The sequence below is a fragment of the Juglans microcarpa x Juglans regia genome, chromosome 2S, assembly GCF_004785595.1.
Source record: "Juglans microcarpa x Juglans regia isolate MS1-56 chromosome 2S, Jm3101_v1.0, whole genome shotgun sequence".
Taxonomy (NCBI): Eukaryota; Viridiplantae; Streptophyta; class Magnoliopsida; order Fagales; family Juglandaceae; genus Juglans; species Juglans microcarpa x Juglans regia.
The window spans coordinates 238391-257940 of NC_054597.1; the positions used below are offsets into that span (position 1 = coordinate 238391).

At 37.3% G+C, this 19550-nt stretch overlaps 4 protein-coding genes across 5 annotated transcripts; 1 reads left to right on the forward strand and 3 right to left on the reverse strand.

The window, feature by feature from the left end:
* The first annotated feature begins 1894 nt into the window (after positions 1-1894).
* LOC121251774 (protein AUXIN SIGNALING F-BOX 2-like) lies at positions 1895-5619 on the forward strand. The gene is made up of 4 exons (XM_041151128.1): positions 1895-2040; positions 2390-3029; positions 4076-4571; positions 4656-5619. The coding sequence occupies exons 2-4, from the start codon at positions 2578-2580 to the stop codon at positions 5421-5423; spliced, it is 1716 nt and encodes a 571-aa protein (XP_041007062.1). The 5' UTR covers positions 1895-2040; positions 2390-2577; the 3' UTR covers positions 5424-5619.
* A 636-nt stretch (positions 5620-6255) lies between these two features.
* LOC121251777 (cysteine-rich and transmembrane domain-containing protein WIH1) lies at positions 6256-8217 on the reverse strand. The gene is made up of 3 exons (XM_041151133.1): positions 8067-8217; positions 7662-7923; positions 6256-6530 (listed from the first exon to the last, which is right to left on the reverse strand). The coding sequence occupies exons 1-3, from the start codon at positions 8107-8109 to the stop codon at positions 6476-6478; spliced, it is 360 nt and encodes a 119-aa protein (XP_041007067.1). The 5' UTR covers positions 8110-8217; the 3' UTR covers positions 6256-6475.
* Positions 8218-9634: 1417 nt separating this feature from the next.
* Positions 9635-14199, reverse strand: LOC121251775 (translocon-associated protein subunit beta-like). 2 transcript variants are annotated; one of them, XM_041151129.1, is made up of 6 exons: positions 13896-14199; positions 10845-10943; positions 10639-10747; positions 10493-10564; positions 10367-10372; positions 9635-9974 (listed from the first exon to the last, which is right to left on the reverse strand). In XM_041151129.1, exons 1-6 carry the CDS (start codon positions 14069-14071, stop codon positions 9855-9857), a joined length of 582 nt encoding a protein of 193 aa, XP_041007063.1. In that variant the 5' UTR covers positions 14072-14199; the 3' UTR covers positions 9635-9854. The 2 variants fall into 2 exon arrangements, with proteins under 2 accessions (XP_041007063.1, XP_041007064.1); XM_041151130.1 differs by lacking the exon at positions 9635-9974 and adding an exon at positions 9980-10266.
* A 3241-nt stretch (positions 14200-17440) lies between these two features.
* LOC121251776 (CASP-like protein 1F2) lies at positions 17441-18617 on the reverse strand. Its single transcript, XM_041151132.1, has 3 exons — positions 18296-18617; positions 18046-18172; positions 17441-17843 (listed from the first exon to the last, which is right to left on the reverse strand). Exons 1-3 carry the CDS (start codon positions 18520-18522, stop codon positions 17619-17621), a joined length of 579 nt encoding a protein of 192 aa, XP_041007066.1. The 5' UTR covers positions 18523-18617; the 3' UTR covers positions 17441-17618.
* Between the last annotated feature and the right edge of the window lie 933 nt (positions 18618-19550).

Sequence of the window (19550 nt, forward strand, 5' to 3'; positions counted from 1 at the left end):
CTAATTGATTCTAGTCTCTTGATTTATTATAATTTATGTCTACCATGCATGCATGCATGCATGCAAGTGAAAGGATAGATGAGAGCAGTAATCTATTTTCCCCCCTTCCTGGCTAGATGATCCTTTGAATACATTTGTGTGGCTTTTGGCAATATAATGGAATCTCAAAAGTAGTACCTTAATTTTGATACTTATCTATGGGAATTGATCCGATCTTTGGCTTGTGGGCTATAGCTTGGGTAATCCGCACGCAGGAAATTATGCCGCGTACGTGTAGGAGCAATATATAGCTAGCTAGCACCTAAATTCTATCATCCATGATCGGTAAAGTAAAATCTTAAGTACTCAAGTGCAATCGTGATTAATGAAAGCGATGAGATGAGGTTGTTTTGCTTTTCTTCATAATTCTATGGGTTAGCAGATCATGACATCTTTTTTGCAGCTGATGATGTAACAATTACTAATTAATTTAATTAATTACACCAATTAAATTTTTTTTAAAAATTGTCTTAATATGTATTAATTAATTACTACTTGTAAATTAGTTATAATTAATTATATATGGTGATGGTCATGATGTCTGTTCTGATCCTGGCCTGGATCAATCGATTCCCCGACCTCAGGCTCTGGATTTCCAATAAGATCAATCGAAGCTAGATATATCGGATAGCTAGGATGCATATTTATATATATATATATATATATATATACATTATTAATGGGACTTTCGTCTTAATATAAAAAGAAAAGAAAATAAAGTATTTCATGTTAATTACATTAACTCTAATCAAACCTACGTAAAAGTTTTTTGAAGGTGCCTCACATAATTATCAGCCACGCGGGAGCAATAAAAACTTGGAATCATAGTCAACAAACATATAAACATGAGTACAATAATACAGTAATGAATAATTATTGATATATGATTCCCAAAACCAAATGAAAAGCCACCTTAAGAGTCTCATCCTCATGATTGAAGGACCGGATAAGTTGAGGAAAGAAGGTACGTCATGCAAATATATAATCATCTCTGCACATTATATTTATTTTTATTTTTTTAAAATTTTTTTAAATTTTTTATAATTGTATTGTTTTTAAATTAATTAAATTCTTCTACTTATTATTTATATATTACATGTTAAAAAAAATAAAAAATTATATATAATATGTGATATAAAAATAATACGCAAAACTTTTCATCTATATATATATATATATATTATAAAAGAACGACTACACAAAATCATACCCTGAGCAATGAGTAATGCCACTTATAATTTAGTTCCGTAAGTCTCGTCTTCACAAAAGCTGTCTTTTAAAAACAAACGCCAATGATTCACTTATCTACTACTACTACTCCTCGCTGGAGTACTCGCTAGACGATACACACACTGATGTCAGATTACAGTGAGAGATGGTGTACAATCCATATTTTAACAAAATCATAAAAAAAGTTAAATAAATAGATAAAGGAGTTCTGACTCGAGAGTAGTAAATAGAATTACTCGCTTTTTCTGACGCACAGCTGTCACAGTAGAGCCATTAATTTAACCTGCTTCACATGGAGATGTCTGTACAAGGAGCCGCGAGTATCTCCTACTCGCTTGTCTTCTTCTTCCCATTGGTACTTTTGGTAAATTTGATTGAAAACCAGAGACATTTATCTGACAGACCATTACTACTGATCTCTTTGATAACAGTAACACTTTGGCCCAACCCAAAGTGGGCCCGCTGCTGCTCCTCCTCACTCCTCACTCTCTCTCTCTCTTCGATACCAGTGATAAGGACACATGCATGTTCTCCCCCTCGACGCCCCAGATTCCCTTAATTTCCCCATCGATCCAATTAACGACCGTTCGATCTGAACCCAAAAAAGAAAAAGAAAAAAATGCAACCACGGTTGACTACTCCCTCAAAAACTCTAACCATGGTTAGTTAGCTCAAGGCCTTCTCTGGCTCCTTCCGTTCCACTGGCTCTTGAGTTCAGCTGAGCTGAGCTTTAACACGAGCCTGTCTCTCTATGAACGTCAGACTGTGTGGGTGAGTGCTGTGCGTGGGAGGGGGAGAGAGAGAGAGAGAGAGAGAGAGAGGCTGCCTCTCCCTGTTCTTAGATTCATTTCTATTTATCGAAATGATGGGGGAATTTCAGATTCTTATATCTGCGAATTTTGATCTGTTTTACAACGTTTTCTTTTTTTGAACTCGTTGTATTTGCTTTTATTTTTCGCGTCGTTGTAATCATCACTTGCTTGATTTCATAGGTCATCACCCAGACACCATTTTCCTTTATCTGCTCTCCCACTTTGTTCTCCACAAAATTTGATCTCTTCTCTCTCTCTCTCTCTCTCTCTCTCTCTCTCTCTGTCTCTGTCTCTCTCTATGTTTTCAGATCTAAGCTATGCTGAGGAAATCTCCTGTTATAACCACTCCAGATCCGCTCTCTTTCACGTAGATCTCACCACTTTTGCAACGGGATCTACCTGAATCTCTCCAATTTCCCTTGGAATTAGTGTTTTCCGCCGGAGGTTGTATATTTTCCGGGAAAATTGTGCGTCTTGGGTTGGATGTTAGACGGGGATGAACTATTTTCCGGACGAGGTTTTAGAGCACGTGTTCGATTTCGTATCATCGCATAGGGACCGCAACGCGGTATCTCTGGTGTGCAGATTATGGCATAGAGTAGAAAGGCTTAGTAGGCAGAGAGTGTTCGTCGGAAACTGTTATGCACTCAGTCCCGAGATACTGATCGCGAGGTTTCCGGGTCTCAAGTCGCTAACTTTGAAGGGGAAGCCTCATTTTGCAGACTTCAACTTGGTGCCACATGACTGGGGAGGCTATGTGCAACCTTGGATCGAGGCCTTGTCAAATAGTAGGATTGGCTTGGAAGAGCTTAGACTGAAGAGAATGGTGGTCTCGGATGAGAGCCTCGAGCTTCTTTCGCGGTCTTTCGCGAATTTTAAGTCTTTAGTGCTTGTTAGCTGTGAAGGGTTCACCACCGTTGGCCTTGCAGCTATAGCTGCTAACTGTAGGTAAGAAGAAGTTTTTTCCTCATCATCCTGATTATTGTTATGCAATATTATTATTATTATTGAAGTTGTCTTCAGCCTATTTCTTGGGGTTCTGGTTTGTTTTTTTAAATCTATTTTTTTTTTTAAAAAAGGTTTGTAGGTATTGAGTTGTGATAAATGGGTTTCTTTGACTGTTCTTTTTTTTACTGAGTTTGGAAGTTTATTTTGCTTACTTCATCAAGTGTGCTTAGAAATCGCTTTTATTGGACTGAACAAGAATGTCCTATTTTGTTATTGAGGCGGTCGTTTTTGTTTTTAGGAAGTTTTCTTTTATGAGCATTTCTTGGACATCTTTTGCATCATGGTGTATGCTTGTTGCTGAGTTAATGGTAATTGTTATTTGGCTAGGAGTTAAACTAAAGAAGTTAAATACTTCCGTACTAAATTTTTGGTTGCTTTTTGTGATTTTTGAAGTCTGTGATCCAGCCTTGTTCCTTTTTACTTCTATTGGATGTATTCATTGTGAGGTGGACTCCGCATTGACTATACGTATGTTCCATTATTGTTCAAACTTCTCTTTGTTTATATGGGCAGGTGTCCTGCCTTTAAGTGGTTAATTTGAACTGCTCTCTTTTGAGATTTTTTTCAGTCAATTGGAGTGTTTCCTTGAATATAATCAATATATTATTCCTTGTTTTGGATTATAGTTAAGTTTCTGAGAAGTGGCCTTTAACAGTGGTATGATTTATAGGTTTTGAAACTTTGATTGCTGTCTGTTTTCATGTCTTATTGATCATACACTGGGCTGTATTTTTTTGGATTTTCCCCTTCCTTTGGGGAAGGAACAGAAAGAAAGTGGAGGGGAGAGGTTTTTGTGGGAGGGGGTGGGGGTGGGGGTGGCTTATGCAAGGAACCTAAGCTGCACGAGGTTACTTGCACCAAAAAGCGGGAGGTTTGTAGAGTTGATGATGATCGGAGATAGTATGTTTACAACAGTTATCCAAAGAGTTGGTTGAGAAATTAATTTGGTTCTAAACTTTAGATTTCCTCTATTTTCTTCCATCCAGGTTTCTTAGGGAGCTGGACCTGCAAGAAAATGAAATTGACGATCATAGTGGCCACTGGCTTAGTTGCTTTCCTGACAGCTGCACATCACTCATCTCCCTGAATTTTGCGTGCCTCAAAGGAGAAATTAATTTAGCATCTCTTGAGAGACTTGTGGCAAGATCTCCTAATCTCAGGAGTTTGAGGTTAAATCGTGCGGTGCCTCTTGAGACGCTCCAAAATATATTGATGCGAGCGCCTCAACTAGTGGATTTAGGGACAGGATCATATGTCCATGATCCTGATTCAGAGACCTACAATAAACTCAAGCATACCATTCTGAATTGTAAATCAATTAGGAATTTATCAGGGTTTTTGGAGGTTGCTCCTCGCTGCCTGCCAGCCTTTTACCCTATCTGCTTGAATTTGACCTCCTTAAACCTAAGCTACGCCGCAGGGATTCATGGTTCTGAGCTTGTAAAGCTAATTCGGCACTGTGCAAAACTTCAGCGCCTATGGGTATGATCTTTAAACCTGGTCCAACTGAAGTTTACTCTCTTCTTTTAAACTAACTACTGACATTCATTTTATTAATGGCTGCAGATACTGGATTGTATTGGAGATAAGGGACTAGAAGTCGTAGCTTCCACTTGTAAAGAGTTGCAGGAATTGAGGGTTTTCCCATCTGATCCCTTTGGGGTCGGGCATGCTGCTGTGACAGAAAATGGCCTGGTTGCTATATCTGTTGGTTGCCCAAAGCTTCATTCATTGCTGTACTTCTGCCAGCAGATGACAAATGCTGCTCTCATAGCCGTAGCCAAGAACTGTCCAAATTTTATCCGCTTCAGACTCTGCATTCTTGACCCTACAAAACCTGACCCTGTGACCATGCAGCCTTTAGATGATGGCTTTGGAGCAATTGTCCAGTCATGCAAGCGTCTTCGACGATTGTCGCTATCTGGCCTTCTAACTGATTGGGTTTTCCTTTACATTGGGATGTATGCTGAGCAGCTTGAAATGCTCTCAGTCGCATTTGCTGGGGACAGTGACAGGGGCATGCTCTACGTGTTAAATGGGTGCAAGAAGCTTCGCAAGCTTGAGATCAGGGACTGCCCGTTTGGTAACAAGGCACTTCTAACGGACGTGGGAAAGTATGAAACAATGCGATCCCTTTGGATGTCGTCCTGTGAAGTTACTCTTGGAGGCTGCAAGACACTTGCGAAGGAGATGCCTAGGCTTAATGTGGAGATCATAAATGAACATGATCAGATGGAAATTGGCTCAGATGAGCAGAGAGTAGAGAAGATGTATCTGTATCGGACACTGGTCGGGCCAAGGAAAGATGCACCGGAATTTGTGTGGACATTGTAGGTGAGGTGTATTCGGGCTGTCTCATAGGCTGTGCCATTTTTATTTTTATTTTTATTTTTTCATGTTATTAAGTAGTACTTCTTTTAGACCGTCATGGTGAATTAGCGTTATGTTATTGTTATATGTACAAGAGGTTTGCTATTTGTAATTTTCGTTATTATAAATAGAGTTGTGCTGGCATTGGCAAATTTAATAACTGCTCTCTCTGGCTTTAGATGAATCCAATAGGCAGTTGGTTTCGAAATTGACTTGTGTAAGTGGCCGATGGTGTTACCATGTTTGGTTGACTTTTGAATTTGGAGTAAATTCATTAATTTGGATTTTCATTGTACGAAAATGAAAACTTTTTGTTACTGCTCCTGCATCTGAGCTCATCTGCTTAACTCGACTCATGGTTAGATACTTTCACGGAAAGATACTTGCAACCAACCCAAGACTTCCATCCTGATATTGTATCCTGAAGTAAAATTCTTCTGAACGCCGAAGATATTCCGAGCATGGTCCATGGCGACCTCGTTTTCAATTCATTGATTTGAACATCCAATGTTCAGACATCTGTCTACTTGATGTGTGTGTGTAAAAGTTCCCAAGTAGCTTGTAGAGCTTTTTTCAGGTGAGAAAGCTGCTGAAGAACCAAACTATCTACTCAAGGAAACAAAATAAAAAATATACTAATCACACATCAGCGAGTTCACATTAGTTTATCAAACGGATGCACCACAAAAAGCATGGATTCGATAAATAGCACTGCCTACAAAAGTTACTTTGGTGACCTGCTTAAATTGGTTTATGACTGAAGCCTCGCATAAAAAGATATCCATATGTAATATCACACACAAGAATAAGAACAATTTTACTAATGAAAGTACCCGTTGAAATACAATAAGATTACAAGGTCACAGCGCCCCCCATAAACTACATCATAAAACCTCCTTATCCCACACGAGGCGTAAAGAAAAAGCATTCCCAGAACCCCCCGCAAAGATTATGTAAAATCAAACAAAATAGCGAACTGCTCCAAGCCAACTCAAGAAACAACATTTGTTGTGACATTAAAGAAAAAAACAGCATTCCTCCAGCAAACAGCAGCAGCAAAGCGCAGCCAAACTGCACATGCAGAAAAAATACTCATTTGTTGTTCCATTATCGTACAAACGAAAGCAAAAAGAAATACAAGTAGACGACTGAGCTTTAGCACCTTTCCAAATGATATATGCATAGCAAGCCTGTTTGTTTCAGAAGATCTAATTGACAGGGAGAAGCCAACTAACATTGCAATTTTAATAAATTTGTAACTGGCAAAAAGCTACGACCAAGGGTGTGAGCTTGATTGTAAGGGACTTACTCCCACGGTTTCCCCACATCAACCACTCTTCCATGGTCTCTGCAGACACATCTAGGCTGGTCCAACTCAGCGGGCAAGAATGGTAGGCAAGGGTGCAGAGAGTAGTACCAACGTGTGGTAGCCCCAATCATACCTTTTTGCTCATTACAAAAATGTTTTTCAATCAGACAGATATTCCATTCAGTCACAATCTTTCACCGGGGGGGGGGGATTGGATTGGTTCCCCGTGGGGTTTGGTTCCCACATTGAAGTTTCATTGGCCATTTTTTTTAATGCCCTTAGTATTCAGTTTCAGCCCATCCTAGTGCTACCACATGAGAAAGACAAATACAAATATAACGTTGAAGAAACCCCTAGCGATTGGCTCAAGTGCTACGAGCCTTGGTCTTGGTGGTATAATCCCTTCATGTCAATTTCTAGGGGGGGTCATTGGACTGGGAGAATTTTACCTGGAATTTCCCAAGGTGCACCTGCGGAAACTCATTACTGAAGGTCTGTGCAACCTCAGATTAGTTGGATCTTTGTTCTCAGACAACCGGGGCCAATAAAAAAACAATTATAATATTGAAGAAAATATTAAAGATATAACTCTAGTCAAAATTAAAGGTTATTACTTATACGCATTTCAGAGTCTGTCATTGTGCATTTTTCTCAATTAGAACCCGGCATGTTAAATAGAAATGGTTTGGTAGGAGCAAGAGACATGGTCGCAACAACTTGGCACATGTTATATAAAGGCCATTCATTGAACATGAAAACTTACCACGTTCTTTAGAACTCAGTTAAGTATAGTGGGAAACTTACATTATCTTCAATGAAGTTTGACAAATTCCACGTTAGATGAATAAAATGGAGAAGAGATAAAGAGAGTGAAAGATGGGTATGTTGCATACCAGCCTTGTAAGAAAGAGGCACAACCGGTCTGGTCTTCATAATGGTGGTGGTAGTGCTGGTATTGCGGAGCTGGTGGCGGAGGCGGTGGAGGGTAGCCTTGTCCGAAATACCCCTGATAACCTTCATAGGGCGGAGGCTGAGGTAACGGCGGAGGGTAGCCCGGATACCCAGGCGGCGGTGGGGCGGCGGGTGGATACCCTTCGTATGGTGGAGCTGATGGGTACCCCGGTGGCGGCGGCGGCGGGTACGGAAAAGTATACCCTGCACGTATAATTGTGAAATTTCAATCAAAAGAAATCGGAATCGAAAACTAGAGAAAATCAAATAGTTTCCCAAATCAAATATAAAACGAAAAAGGGAGGAATTGATAGTAAGAGAGATTAGGGATGAAAGGAGCGACTGACCTGGTGGTGGATAGGGTTCTTGGGGAGCTTTCTGGTAACTCATCGTCGGGATGTGAGAGAAAGCCGGGGGGGGGGGGGGGGGAATTGTGGTTTGTCTGGGTTGACATATATTCCCAAGATCGTCGTTTACTATTTATCTATTTATATTTTTCTTTTTTCTTTTTTTTTTATAGGTATTTTAAACAAATGAGGTACGATATGAACGTGGAGATGAATTGAATTCTTTATGAATAGTAATAAGTGTAAATGATGGAATGGATTTTGTGAGACCCACCTAAAATAAGTTTAGATGTGTTTGGATGTTAATATGAGTTTAGATATATTTATAAGAAGTTGAAAAAGGTTGTAGGTCTCACGTATAAAGAGTTATTAAATTGAAAAGATTGTGAGTTTCATGTATAAAGATGTTTTGAATTGAAATGAGTCTAGTAATTTGAGAATTGAGTATTTAGATATTAGATTCAGATTAAAATTAAAAGTAATGCTACGTACAATCTCTATTTAGGGATTGTATATGCAAACCTAGTCAATTTTATCTTTAATTTTTTTTAAAATTACAATAATATAATTCTCAAAATAATACTTTTTTTCATTTAATGAAGTGTTTGCACATGCAATTCCTATTTGAAGACTGCAAAATAAAATTTCTCTAAAATTAGACTGAATTAAGTTGATCCAAATTCCAAACATGCCTTTTAAGTTTTAACAACTAATTAAGGCATCGATAAAATCTAATGCACCAAGTATTTTCGCAAACACATTACGAAACTTTGGGAAACTTTGGATAGTTAGATAGGATGAAATAATTTATAAATATTAATAAAATAATTTATAAAAAATTATTTGAGTTAAGATATTTTATTAAATTTTAAAAAATGAAAGAAAAAATTTGAATAAAAATATTATCAAGTTAAAATTTATTTTGTGAGATTTTTAAACTTATTTTGTTCTATTTTGAAATTTTAAAAAGTTAAATAATTTTTTATGTTTTATTTTGAAGTTTGAAAATTTTCTAACAATTAAGTAACGATCAAATGAAAATATTGAATAGTATTTGTATTAATAATATTTAGATATTGAGATGAGAGGGTGTTACAATTCAAACGGGACCTAAAATTACGTAGCTTCATTTTTTTCCAAAAGAAAGAAAAAAAAAAAAAAAGAGAAGAAATGGGTGGCCATGGTATTATGGAGGCAGTGGGGTGGGGTGGCTCAATGAGGCCTGCATTGCATAGTTAGAGGAAACTTCGTACTCTCAACTCTGGTGCTACCATAATTCATTTCTATAAAAGATAGTACCACTTTCCCCCATTGGGACCGGACCAGACCGTAACCTACCATTTTCTATTAGAATCTACCATCTAATCAACACTCACAAATTGAAACCTACCAAATAACTTAAGGACTGACTTATATGGCAAAACCCATTTCACCCCCCCAACAGCCTTTTTTTTCTAAACCAAATAGCATTCGCCTTCGTATTCTTGTGTTCATATTCATTGTTTTTTAAAACACAGAGAGAGAGAGAGACAGAGAGAGAGAGAGAGAGAGAGAACCGAAGAAAAGGCTTTGTCCTGAAAACACGTAGTACAACTTTTTCCTAGAAATTAGCAGTGTCGACGATAATTTAAGCACTTGTGCACGTAACTATAAGTTTCATTTCATTTTAAAGTTGTCAACAAAATTCCTAAACTCGGGGGCAAAATGGCGAAAAAACAAAAACCAAACAGCATCATGGCAGTAGAGGCCCGGGCCTCGAGCTATTCATCAAAACCAAATCTCTCATGCTCAGCGCTTCTTCTTGCTTCCTTTCGCAGCGCTGGATTTCGATGGGGTACTGATCAGGTACACAAACAGAACCATAATGGAGATCACAGACACGAGAGACCCATATTTTGCCAGCAACTTCTGCAAGTAGTAAGGTTTGAAATTTTTAAACGAGAAATGAAAAGGTACAGAGTTTTGAAACCCCCAATGCAGACACAAGGCCTGTTTGTACAGAAACATGACACAAGTTGCAAGTGTTTTTCCCCCCTAACATGCACATGAAGAGTGATAATCAGGAAACCATGCACGAGAGTCATCCACGTTTGGAGACCAACATTCTAATTTATTTGCCTCTATAGTTTCTTGAAGATCTGTGAGTATTGCATCATCCTCCACGGTCAAGGAGATTATAGTGCTCCAAGATAAGGGGGATTTATTGCAAAACAATGTATTTCAATTTATATTATCCATGCGCATGTCAAATTAACTTTCAAAACCTAGACAGTTCAAAGAATAAAATGGACGATTCATACCTTGGCCTGTGAAAATGTGGCCCCGAGAGAAGACAATTGCATGCAGAAAACAAAACAATGCTTACGTTAACACATTCAAGATTTCCAAATCAGAAAGCTGAATGTATACGTCTAGGGAAAACTTACCCACTCAAACTTCTTCTCCGGGGGTCTATCTGCAAGGACATCTAAAGGCAAGATTGGAGTTGAGTATGCTTCCTAAAACAAGAACCAGTCAGAAGATCAAATATCAACCAACCCCTAGAAAAATAGTCATTGTCGCAAATCCAGACCTGCAGGGCAGCCTTTGTGGGGATGCGGAATGTAATGACAGCTGGAGCACCATAGAACAATCCTTTTGCTTTGCCCTCCAACTCAAAAGAGTGCGTTAGAAGACCACCCCTGCAAACCAAATTATTGGAAATTACCAAATGGAAACATATATGGAACAAGCTTTCTGTTTGAGAAAGGAATTTTCACTAACAAAGGCATTACTTACGCATCAAGCCTTTCCCATGAGATTGAAGTGTTACCACTTACAACTTCGAATAAATCTTGAGGCCAGCTATTGTCAGTAAGGATTACATCATATGCAGTCCTGGAAAACAGAGAAAAATACAAAACTACTTGTAGCCGAAGAAGATCATATGAAGACAATAAGAAAATTCAAGAGGTTCACAAAACAACTTCAATTTGATTTTACCAGTTAACACGAAACTAATAACCTATTATAAGTTATCAAGACTCGAAGTGGAGGGATATGAATCAGAAAAAACAATTCCAGAATAAAGGATGGTAACCCGCTGACTCCATTCTTCTTGGGTAATTCAAACCAAACCCACTGCTCATATATAGAGGGAGTATTCCACCCAACCCTCCCAATTTTGACCACAACGACCATATATTTAGCTTTCTATAAGCCCATAGAAACAGAAAGGGCATGCAGAAAATCAACCTACAAATCATAACTAGCAGGAGGAAGTAAAAATAAGGCTCCCATACCTCATAAGAGGAACCCTTGGCCCCATTCCCCAGTCTCCAAAGCCAGAGAACCGACATATCACTTTGTTTGTTTGTTTTTTTTTTTTTTTTTAAAACTTCCAGTATGGTTCCCTGCATTATCATTATTTTAACTTTCCATTAACGTAATATCCCATTACCCAACCATCTCTCCATCAAATTGTACAATGCTCAGGGAATTTCATCACTATGATGACCATTGCCTTACAATAAACTACAATTCTATCCCTTGACAACCATTCTCAAACCAACCAATTAAGACAGGCTACAATACGATCATCAAACACTAACTTTAAAAGATCCTTAATTTTCGTTACTTTACTGCATCTCACTAAGATGTTGAGGTGGCAAAACTGGGAATTTGAACTAAAATAATTGTTGTAAAAAATGGACTTGGGGGACAGAAGAGAGAACTGCTGAGAGAAGAGAAGATGGCGTGAAAATGTAAGATATTATTGCACTGTATATGATTCCTACACATGAGAGGTATTTATATACAACACTTGAGCTTAAATCCTTTGTTAACAAACTAACCACTTCTAACTAATTTGTAACTAATAGCTAACAGTAGTTACAATTCTAATACTCCCCCCTCAAGCTGGAACAGTTTGAAGTACACAAAACTATTGCAAACAAGAAACAAATCTATTACAAGTAGATAAAATTGTACATGGCAAAATCTCTATACTCAAGCAAGTTCTATGCAAACAAATCCACTTGGATGATGGCCGCCCTTGACTTCTTTTTGTGAAAACCCCATCTGACAAAAGCTTCCATGGCCATCCAATCACTTCTCACGACAGATTAGTTTATCTTTTATAATTAATAAAGTTTATTCATCTTCAATAACAAGACCCAAATTGAATTGCAAACACTGCTATTCACGCTATCCATGGTGGGAATGGAAATGAAAACCCCCATTGGCTCTAGCTAAGTGGAGAGAGAGAGAGAGAGAGATTTCATTTGAAAAGAAGGGGAGAAAGGAACACCGAATATACATCAGATTTTGCTTTTCTTTTCTTTTCTTTTTCAAATTTCACCAAAACTATGCTGGAAATCATTTGAACACACCAGAACAAAGCTGGAATAATGCTAAACCAGTGGAAAATGCCATGAACCGGAAAGCAAATGTCCTAACAGAGTTGAAGGAGAAAGAAGAAAAAAGAGCTAAATCGAGAAAGAAAGAATCTTGCATTTTTCTGATCTTGCAAGAAAGAAGAAAGGAAAGAAATCAAGAGAGAGAATCTTGTATTTTCTGATCTTGAATTGAATTGACAAAAGAAGAGTAAAGTTGAAGAGGGATATACCAGAGAAGAAAGAGATTCAACGAAAATCAACTTTTACGGTCTATGGAAGCTTTTACAGAGTGGCTTAGAGAAGGAGGAATATACCATGAACTAGACTTTTATTTAATTGCAAATGGGCCAGAGTATGTTTAACCAGTCTTGGAATAGAGCGAGGATAGCCTCATTCCAGATAATCAGCGCAACAACCAAACAGCAGTCGTCTTCTACCTTGAGATGTTTCCGATCATGATTTCAGGCACTAACAACTGTAGCAATCACCGCAGAACTCACCGGAGCAATTAGGAGAACATAAAACATCACAACCACCAAAGATCATAAAAACATCCATTCTTTTTCACTAAACTTGCATAAACACCATCAACATCAAGAATGAGAAAAACAGAACACCGCCAAAATCAGCACATAGTTCACTGGAATGATCACCAACGATCACAGAGAATTACAAGAAACACCATAGATTGCATAGAACGTGCAATCACGGTCACTTTGCAAATGACATTGCCGAGAATTTCAAGTTTTCTTTCTTTTGATTCAGCAAAACGAAGAGAGATGAAAAAGAAACTAGAATGAACGAAATCTTCATGAGAACAGAACTCTAAACAAATTCACAGAGGCACAGCCCCCCACACGGGCAGAGTAGCAATATGCGGAAGCTTTTCTTAGAAAAGCTCTGAAACCATATCAGAAATGGAGTTGGGGGACAGAAGAGAGAACTGCCGAGAGAAGAGAAGATGGAGTGAAAATGAAAGATATTCTTGCAATGTATCTGATTCCTACACATGAGAGGTATTTATATACAATACTTGAGCTTATATCCTCTGTTAACAAACCGACGACCTCTAACTAATTTATAACTAATAGCTAACAGTAGTTACAATTCTAATATCGGTATTTTAAAAATTCCGTGCGCCGTTATTTAAAAATTCGTCCTGGTTAAAACTTAAAACCCAACAAGGATGCATGCTCTTTTTCTCATTTGAAGACACTCAATCCGATACAGAAAATTAACATAAAAATATAACCATGAAAAGCCAAAGATTCAAATTATACATCTACTGGTCTACTAAAAAAAATCAGAAAAGCCAATTTTTAGGGACCACTTTCATTATAAGATAAATCAAACAACGCATGCAACCATTTAATTGGATCTACTACACAGGCCAAAGGAAAACCCAGATCTAAATAAAAATTGTTCAAAAAAGTGTGAGATTTGGGGAAAGTACGAGGATCCTTGGTTGTAGATGTCTACGGAGACGGAGACGTGTTCGGCGCCGGACTTAAGCCTGGTGAGGGAGGCCTTCTTGTGCGCCACGATGAAGGGTACGTCTACTGAGCTTCCAAGAGAGAAAGAGACCAGCAAAAGAGAAATCAAACCGAAGATCAGGAATGATCGAGCCATGGGTGTGGTCAGGGGTTGAGAATTCTGGAGGCCAGAGACGGAGACTCTCAGAATTAGTCAGACTCCTACGTACCGTAGTTGATGACTAGTATAATCCTCATGTGCCAGTTTGAAGGCCCAGGCCCAGTCAAAAAAGAAAAGAAAATGCTATTCGGTCTCTAAGTTTATTTTTCAGATATGTCATATTAAAAAATAAAACGCAACACTTTTTTTATTATTTAAAGGTAGATCAATTTCTTGTTCTATATATTTTTTTTTATTAATAACAATGACTATAAAACAAGGGCCCTATTATATTTCTTTGGCACAATAAAATAGAAATGAAATTTTGAGATCATGTTTTGAAAATAATGGAGATTGATGGAAACTAATTGAATGATACATTGTAAATGCACCTGCAAGAACCATAGTTTCTACATGGTAGATCCACCTGCCTAACACGAGATCTAATTAGAGCCTGTCAGTTTAGCCTAGTTGACTTGCGTGCGTGCGTGCGTGCAGGGGAACCAACTACAAATGTTAATGCCGATCAACACTTATAACTTCTGCATGCAAGTAGCAGGCAAGTCATCCTCGGCAACCAAATGGATCGTCTTCAAAATTAAAGCGATTTACCATGCAGAAACTATGGTTATTGCAGCTGGATCTACTATAAATGAACTACGGCGAGCACTCGAGCAGTACATGTTAATTTTGTTTGGACTCGTGAAGATAAGTATCATGAGTCATCTCTCTCTCTCTCTCTCGATCTCAAACGTGAAAATAGTATGCATAAGAAGGAGAATAATGGTGTCTTAAGTGGAAGAATTTAGAATATGGACTGGACGACATGCAAGAAAGTCGGAATCTCAATAGTAATTAATCGAACGTAATCTAGACGTTTGATTGTTTTCAATCTTGTAATTGAATCTGAAACTTTATGAGCAGGAAACGTGTATAAAAAAACTCCTGGTTTGAATTGCTCTCGACCGGTTGTTCGCCTAATAGCTATGCTGACTTTTTCAGAGTCCAACTTCTTATTGATTTCTAAGGACCATTCTGGTTGCGGTGGAAGGGACATATTTACAGGTATGTGCTTATGCACGTGTATTTGAGGTTGATTCTTCAATTTTTGGTGGAGGCAAATCCCATTAATGATGATCTATACGTTAAATAATCAAATGTCTACTACCAGATTGCGAGAGGTATGCTGTTGATCTGTTACTTAAGGCACCAGGATACTTCAATTTGAATATCCACTTTGCCATTTAAGCAAAACTCTCATATTACCTCTTTTGCATATCCACTTTGCCATTTAAGCAAAACTCTCATATTGGTTTATGCATATTTGAGACAAAATAATAATAAAATAATAATTTTTTGTCTAAATACAATTTCATAGCATCCTGTACATAATACAATTTCATAGCATCCAAATTTAGCAATTCCAAATATAATAAAATACATCAAATTCTTGTCAAAAAAAAAAAAAAAAACATCAAATTTATATACACAAAAAATGAATCCTATGTGCTCATAAACAGCACATATTAACATGGAAATACAATACAAATACATTACAACACAAATTCATTACAATACAAATACAATACAAATTTCTCCAACATCATTACAATACAATACAAATTTCTCAAGGGAGGAGAGAGAAAAAATGAATAAAATATGTTTTGGAAAGTGAATAGTTGATCTCCAAATTTACATAGATTTTGTTCATAGCTAGCTAAATATTTGGAGATGCATAAATCAATGTGGAGGAATTTAGCTCATATTATGCAAATATGACTTTGCATATGGATATGCATAGACCAATGTGAATGCTCTAATCTTTGTTATCCTATTTTGTATAATGATTCGTCAAAAAAAAAAAAAAAAACTATTTAACGCACCAACTAATGGCTAAACTCTAACCTGACTTTAGAGATATTGAATAGATATGATTTTGATAACAAATTCAGGAAACTGAGATTCAACTTTGTTTAGCTGTTGAATGCAAAAAAGGCCACTTTATCAGTTAAGAGGAGGTAGGCATGTGAGCAGCTGAGCTATTTTAGCCAGGTGTGTATTCCTATTCTATTCTTTAATACGCAAAAAGCTGAACTCGTCATCCACAATGCTTTATGATGTGCGATGAACTATATTTCCGGAACTCTATTTGATAAAGAATTCATTCAGGGTGATGTGATGCATCTAATAGGAACTAACATCTTTTAAAGTGACTGAAATATAGAAGTGTATGTTCCTTACTTTTAAATACTTGCCTGTTTGTCTAGTTATTAACTTTCAGAGCTGTCCTCTCTTGATTTAGTTTGTTTTCCTATGTATGATCAAGGTTATCACTGCTTGTCATGATATCATGATCATACGGAGACTGTTAATGGTATGGAAAGAAGCATCTCGGGTTCATCAAGAGCAAGAAGGCCTGCTTGAACTTTTGCCTTGCAAATATTCTGATTAACAACCCAACCCCAACTCTGGAGATCTATGAAGCATTTATATCAGAAAATTCCTTAAGTTACATCAAGGAAGTCTGAGACATATGTACCCGAAGTTACTCTTCCTCTGCCATCTAAGTTCATTTGATTCTCCCTTGGCACATATTGCTACCTAAAACATGAATGTTAAGACTATACAACAAATTATTAAACTGCTAATGATGCTGGGCTCTCCAAGCATTGCCTGACCAACCAGATTTCTAACTGTCTTAGGGCCTGTTTGGGAACACAATTGTTATTAGATATTCTCAGACTATTTCACTACTATTCACAAATTATATGAGATACTCTTAGTATCCAAACAAAGCCAAAGACCTAAAACACTATCAATCGCCGGAAATTAGATTTAGCGTGTGGTGATGAAAAATGCAGAATTCAGGGAGAGCCGTTAAAATGCCACCTCAAGGATAGTGAAGATGAGATTGAAACTGAATGACTTCTTTTTTCTGTCATTGGATATCAACTTTGAGGACTAAACTTCACTACATTGTTATAAAAGATAGCATATTTCTAAAGAACAGAAACGATTTATTATTGCTTGCAGCTCACCGTTCACCTCTCTCTCACCTATGGAACCTCCTTTCACCCCTTTACCCTTCAGTGGGACGAGACACTGAGGCTTGAATTTCCATATCTAGGTAAATATTTAATTTTCTTTTGTCACAAATCAGTCGTGTATTCTGGATGTTTCTACAGCTATATATTATTCGTGATGTTCCAATAGTCAGAAAAAGATTTGCCGTGCATACAATCCACTATATGCAAAAAAAAAAAAAAAAAAAAAAAAAAAAAAAAAAAATGACAAAAGTGATAAGCTGCACAAACCCAATTTCCCAAATTAATTTCTTCAAACAAAGAGAAGAGGGGCAAAAGAAGAAAACTCCAAACATTGTAGTTGAACTACAGTAGTTCTTTCATTTCTTAAAACATAAAAAGACAGACAAAGAAAAATAGCCTTTTTCCTCCATTAATTATGTAGCCCGCACTTGGCCTTTATAACTATATCATTCTCAAACTTCCCAGTATTTTAAAGTCTCTGTTTGCTTCTGGTGATTTCACTCCGTAGCTCTAGACATGAGTTTGCTAGCAGAAATAATTGTAAGTGCCAAATACGCCAAGAAAGTCAAATAAGATAAAACCAAAGATACCAAATTTCTGTTGCAAAACTTGCCAATACGTCCACACACTGCTCCCCAACCTATCCGGTCTTCTCCATAACGACCAATGTAACCAACCGCAGTTGCCGCGGCACATCCAGATATCATCAAAACCGTCATCACCTGTAGTTTACTTTTTTGTTTAAGAAGAAAGAGCTACGTATACAATGAATTGTACAAAAATTTCGTACACAATGATATGAACCCAAAAAGATAGATATTGATATCGGCAATTTTGTAGGGGCAAGTAGAGCACTTCACATACACTTAAGTAGAAATGTTTACAGGTCCATCTAGTAACAGAAATCACCAAAGATTTGCTCACCATATCATGCAAAAATAGGTAGAAATAGTTTGTGAGGTGTGACCCCGAGCGGTTCAGAAGAAGGTAAACAAAGATCAAAGACAATGCCGAGAACGCGCACACCACGGCATCAACACCAAGCAAGAACCTGAGAGAGACACGAAACTAAAGGGGTCAAACTCGGCACTCCCAGGTATAAAAGATTGAAAAGTTGGAATCTTCCAAATGGGTATTTTGCCTCTTGAGTGGGATTAGATTAGATTAGATTTACCTCATGGCAGATGAGTAGGAATAGCGGGCTTTGAACGTGAAGCCAAGTATCACGACGGATTGACCGCTGGTGACCGTCACGGAGATTGCAGCCGCGGTGAAAGCAACGGCTAAGACTCTAAGGATGACTTGGGCAACTGAGCATCTTCTCTGTGATGGGCTTGACATGCCTGAAGATTTCGTTTGGAGCATAAAGGAGCTTCTTTCTTTAGTCATCGGGGAAGCCATAAAAAAAACAAAAATGAAAAATTGGTTTATTCACAGCAGAATAGAAAAAGGCAATAAATCGGGTAAAAATCAGAACTTTGTCTGTATAGTGTATACAGAGAAAAGGGGGAGGTGGGGGTACGGCTTGGTGCCTTGCATTAATAAAATATTTTTTAATATTATTTTTATTTTATGATTTAAAAAAATTAATTAATTTATTTTATTGTATATAAAAATTTGATAAAGTTATAATGATTAAGTAAGAGATGAAGAGTTGTGAAAATATAAATATGTGTATGATATAGGATTGCTAAGCAGAATTTTTTTAAAAATAAATGGACTTGCTGTTGCGATTAAAAATGAAAAGGAAAAAGAGCGAAAGTAGTGACTCCATTCATTCAATTATCTGCAAGATAATAGCTGGTGAAGTCAGCTAAGGTTTTGTCTTATCAAATGCTCCCAAATATCTCATATGTGGATGATAGATATTGTATTCTACTTGTAGGATATTCCTTGTTTTCTTCTTATACTTACATTCCTCTTACTAATTATAAATAACGACGCCAGTTACGCAAATTAATTTAGCTCATTCTGGGGCTAATATATCTACATTTCAACGACTTCCTGGATTTTCTTAAAAAAAAAAATCATGGATGGTTGCACCTGTTGCCATGCTGCTGCCATCATCATGGCCTGAATTCAAAGTCTATTTCATGTAGGCGGCGGGTCCGGTTTTGGTCTACCTTGTTTTTACAGTACAGTACTGGTCCAAACTCGAAACTCAGACCATTAGTTACTAACTCAAGGTCGAATATATATTTTCAGGAAGCCATCCCAAAGCCCATCGCAAATATTCTGATTAACAACCCATTTTCTTATTCTAGTATACTTTGATATGGTGCTCCAACTTGCGACTTTATTGAACTTAAAAAAAAAAAAAAAAAAAAAAAAACACTAAAAAGAATACAAGAGGACAAAAACAACCTGCCGTATAAGAACTTATTTCCTTTGGGCATTGAAGACGAGAGACACGTTTGAATTGCCCAATT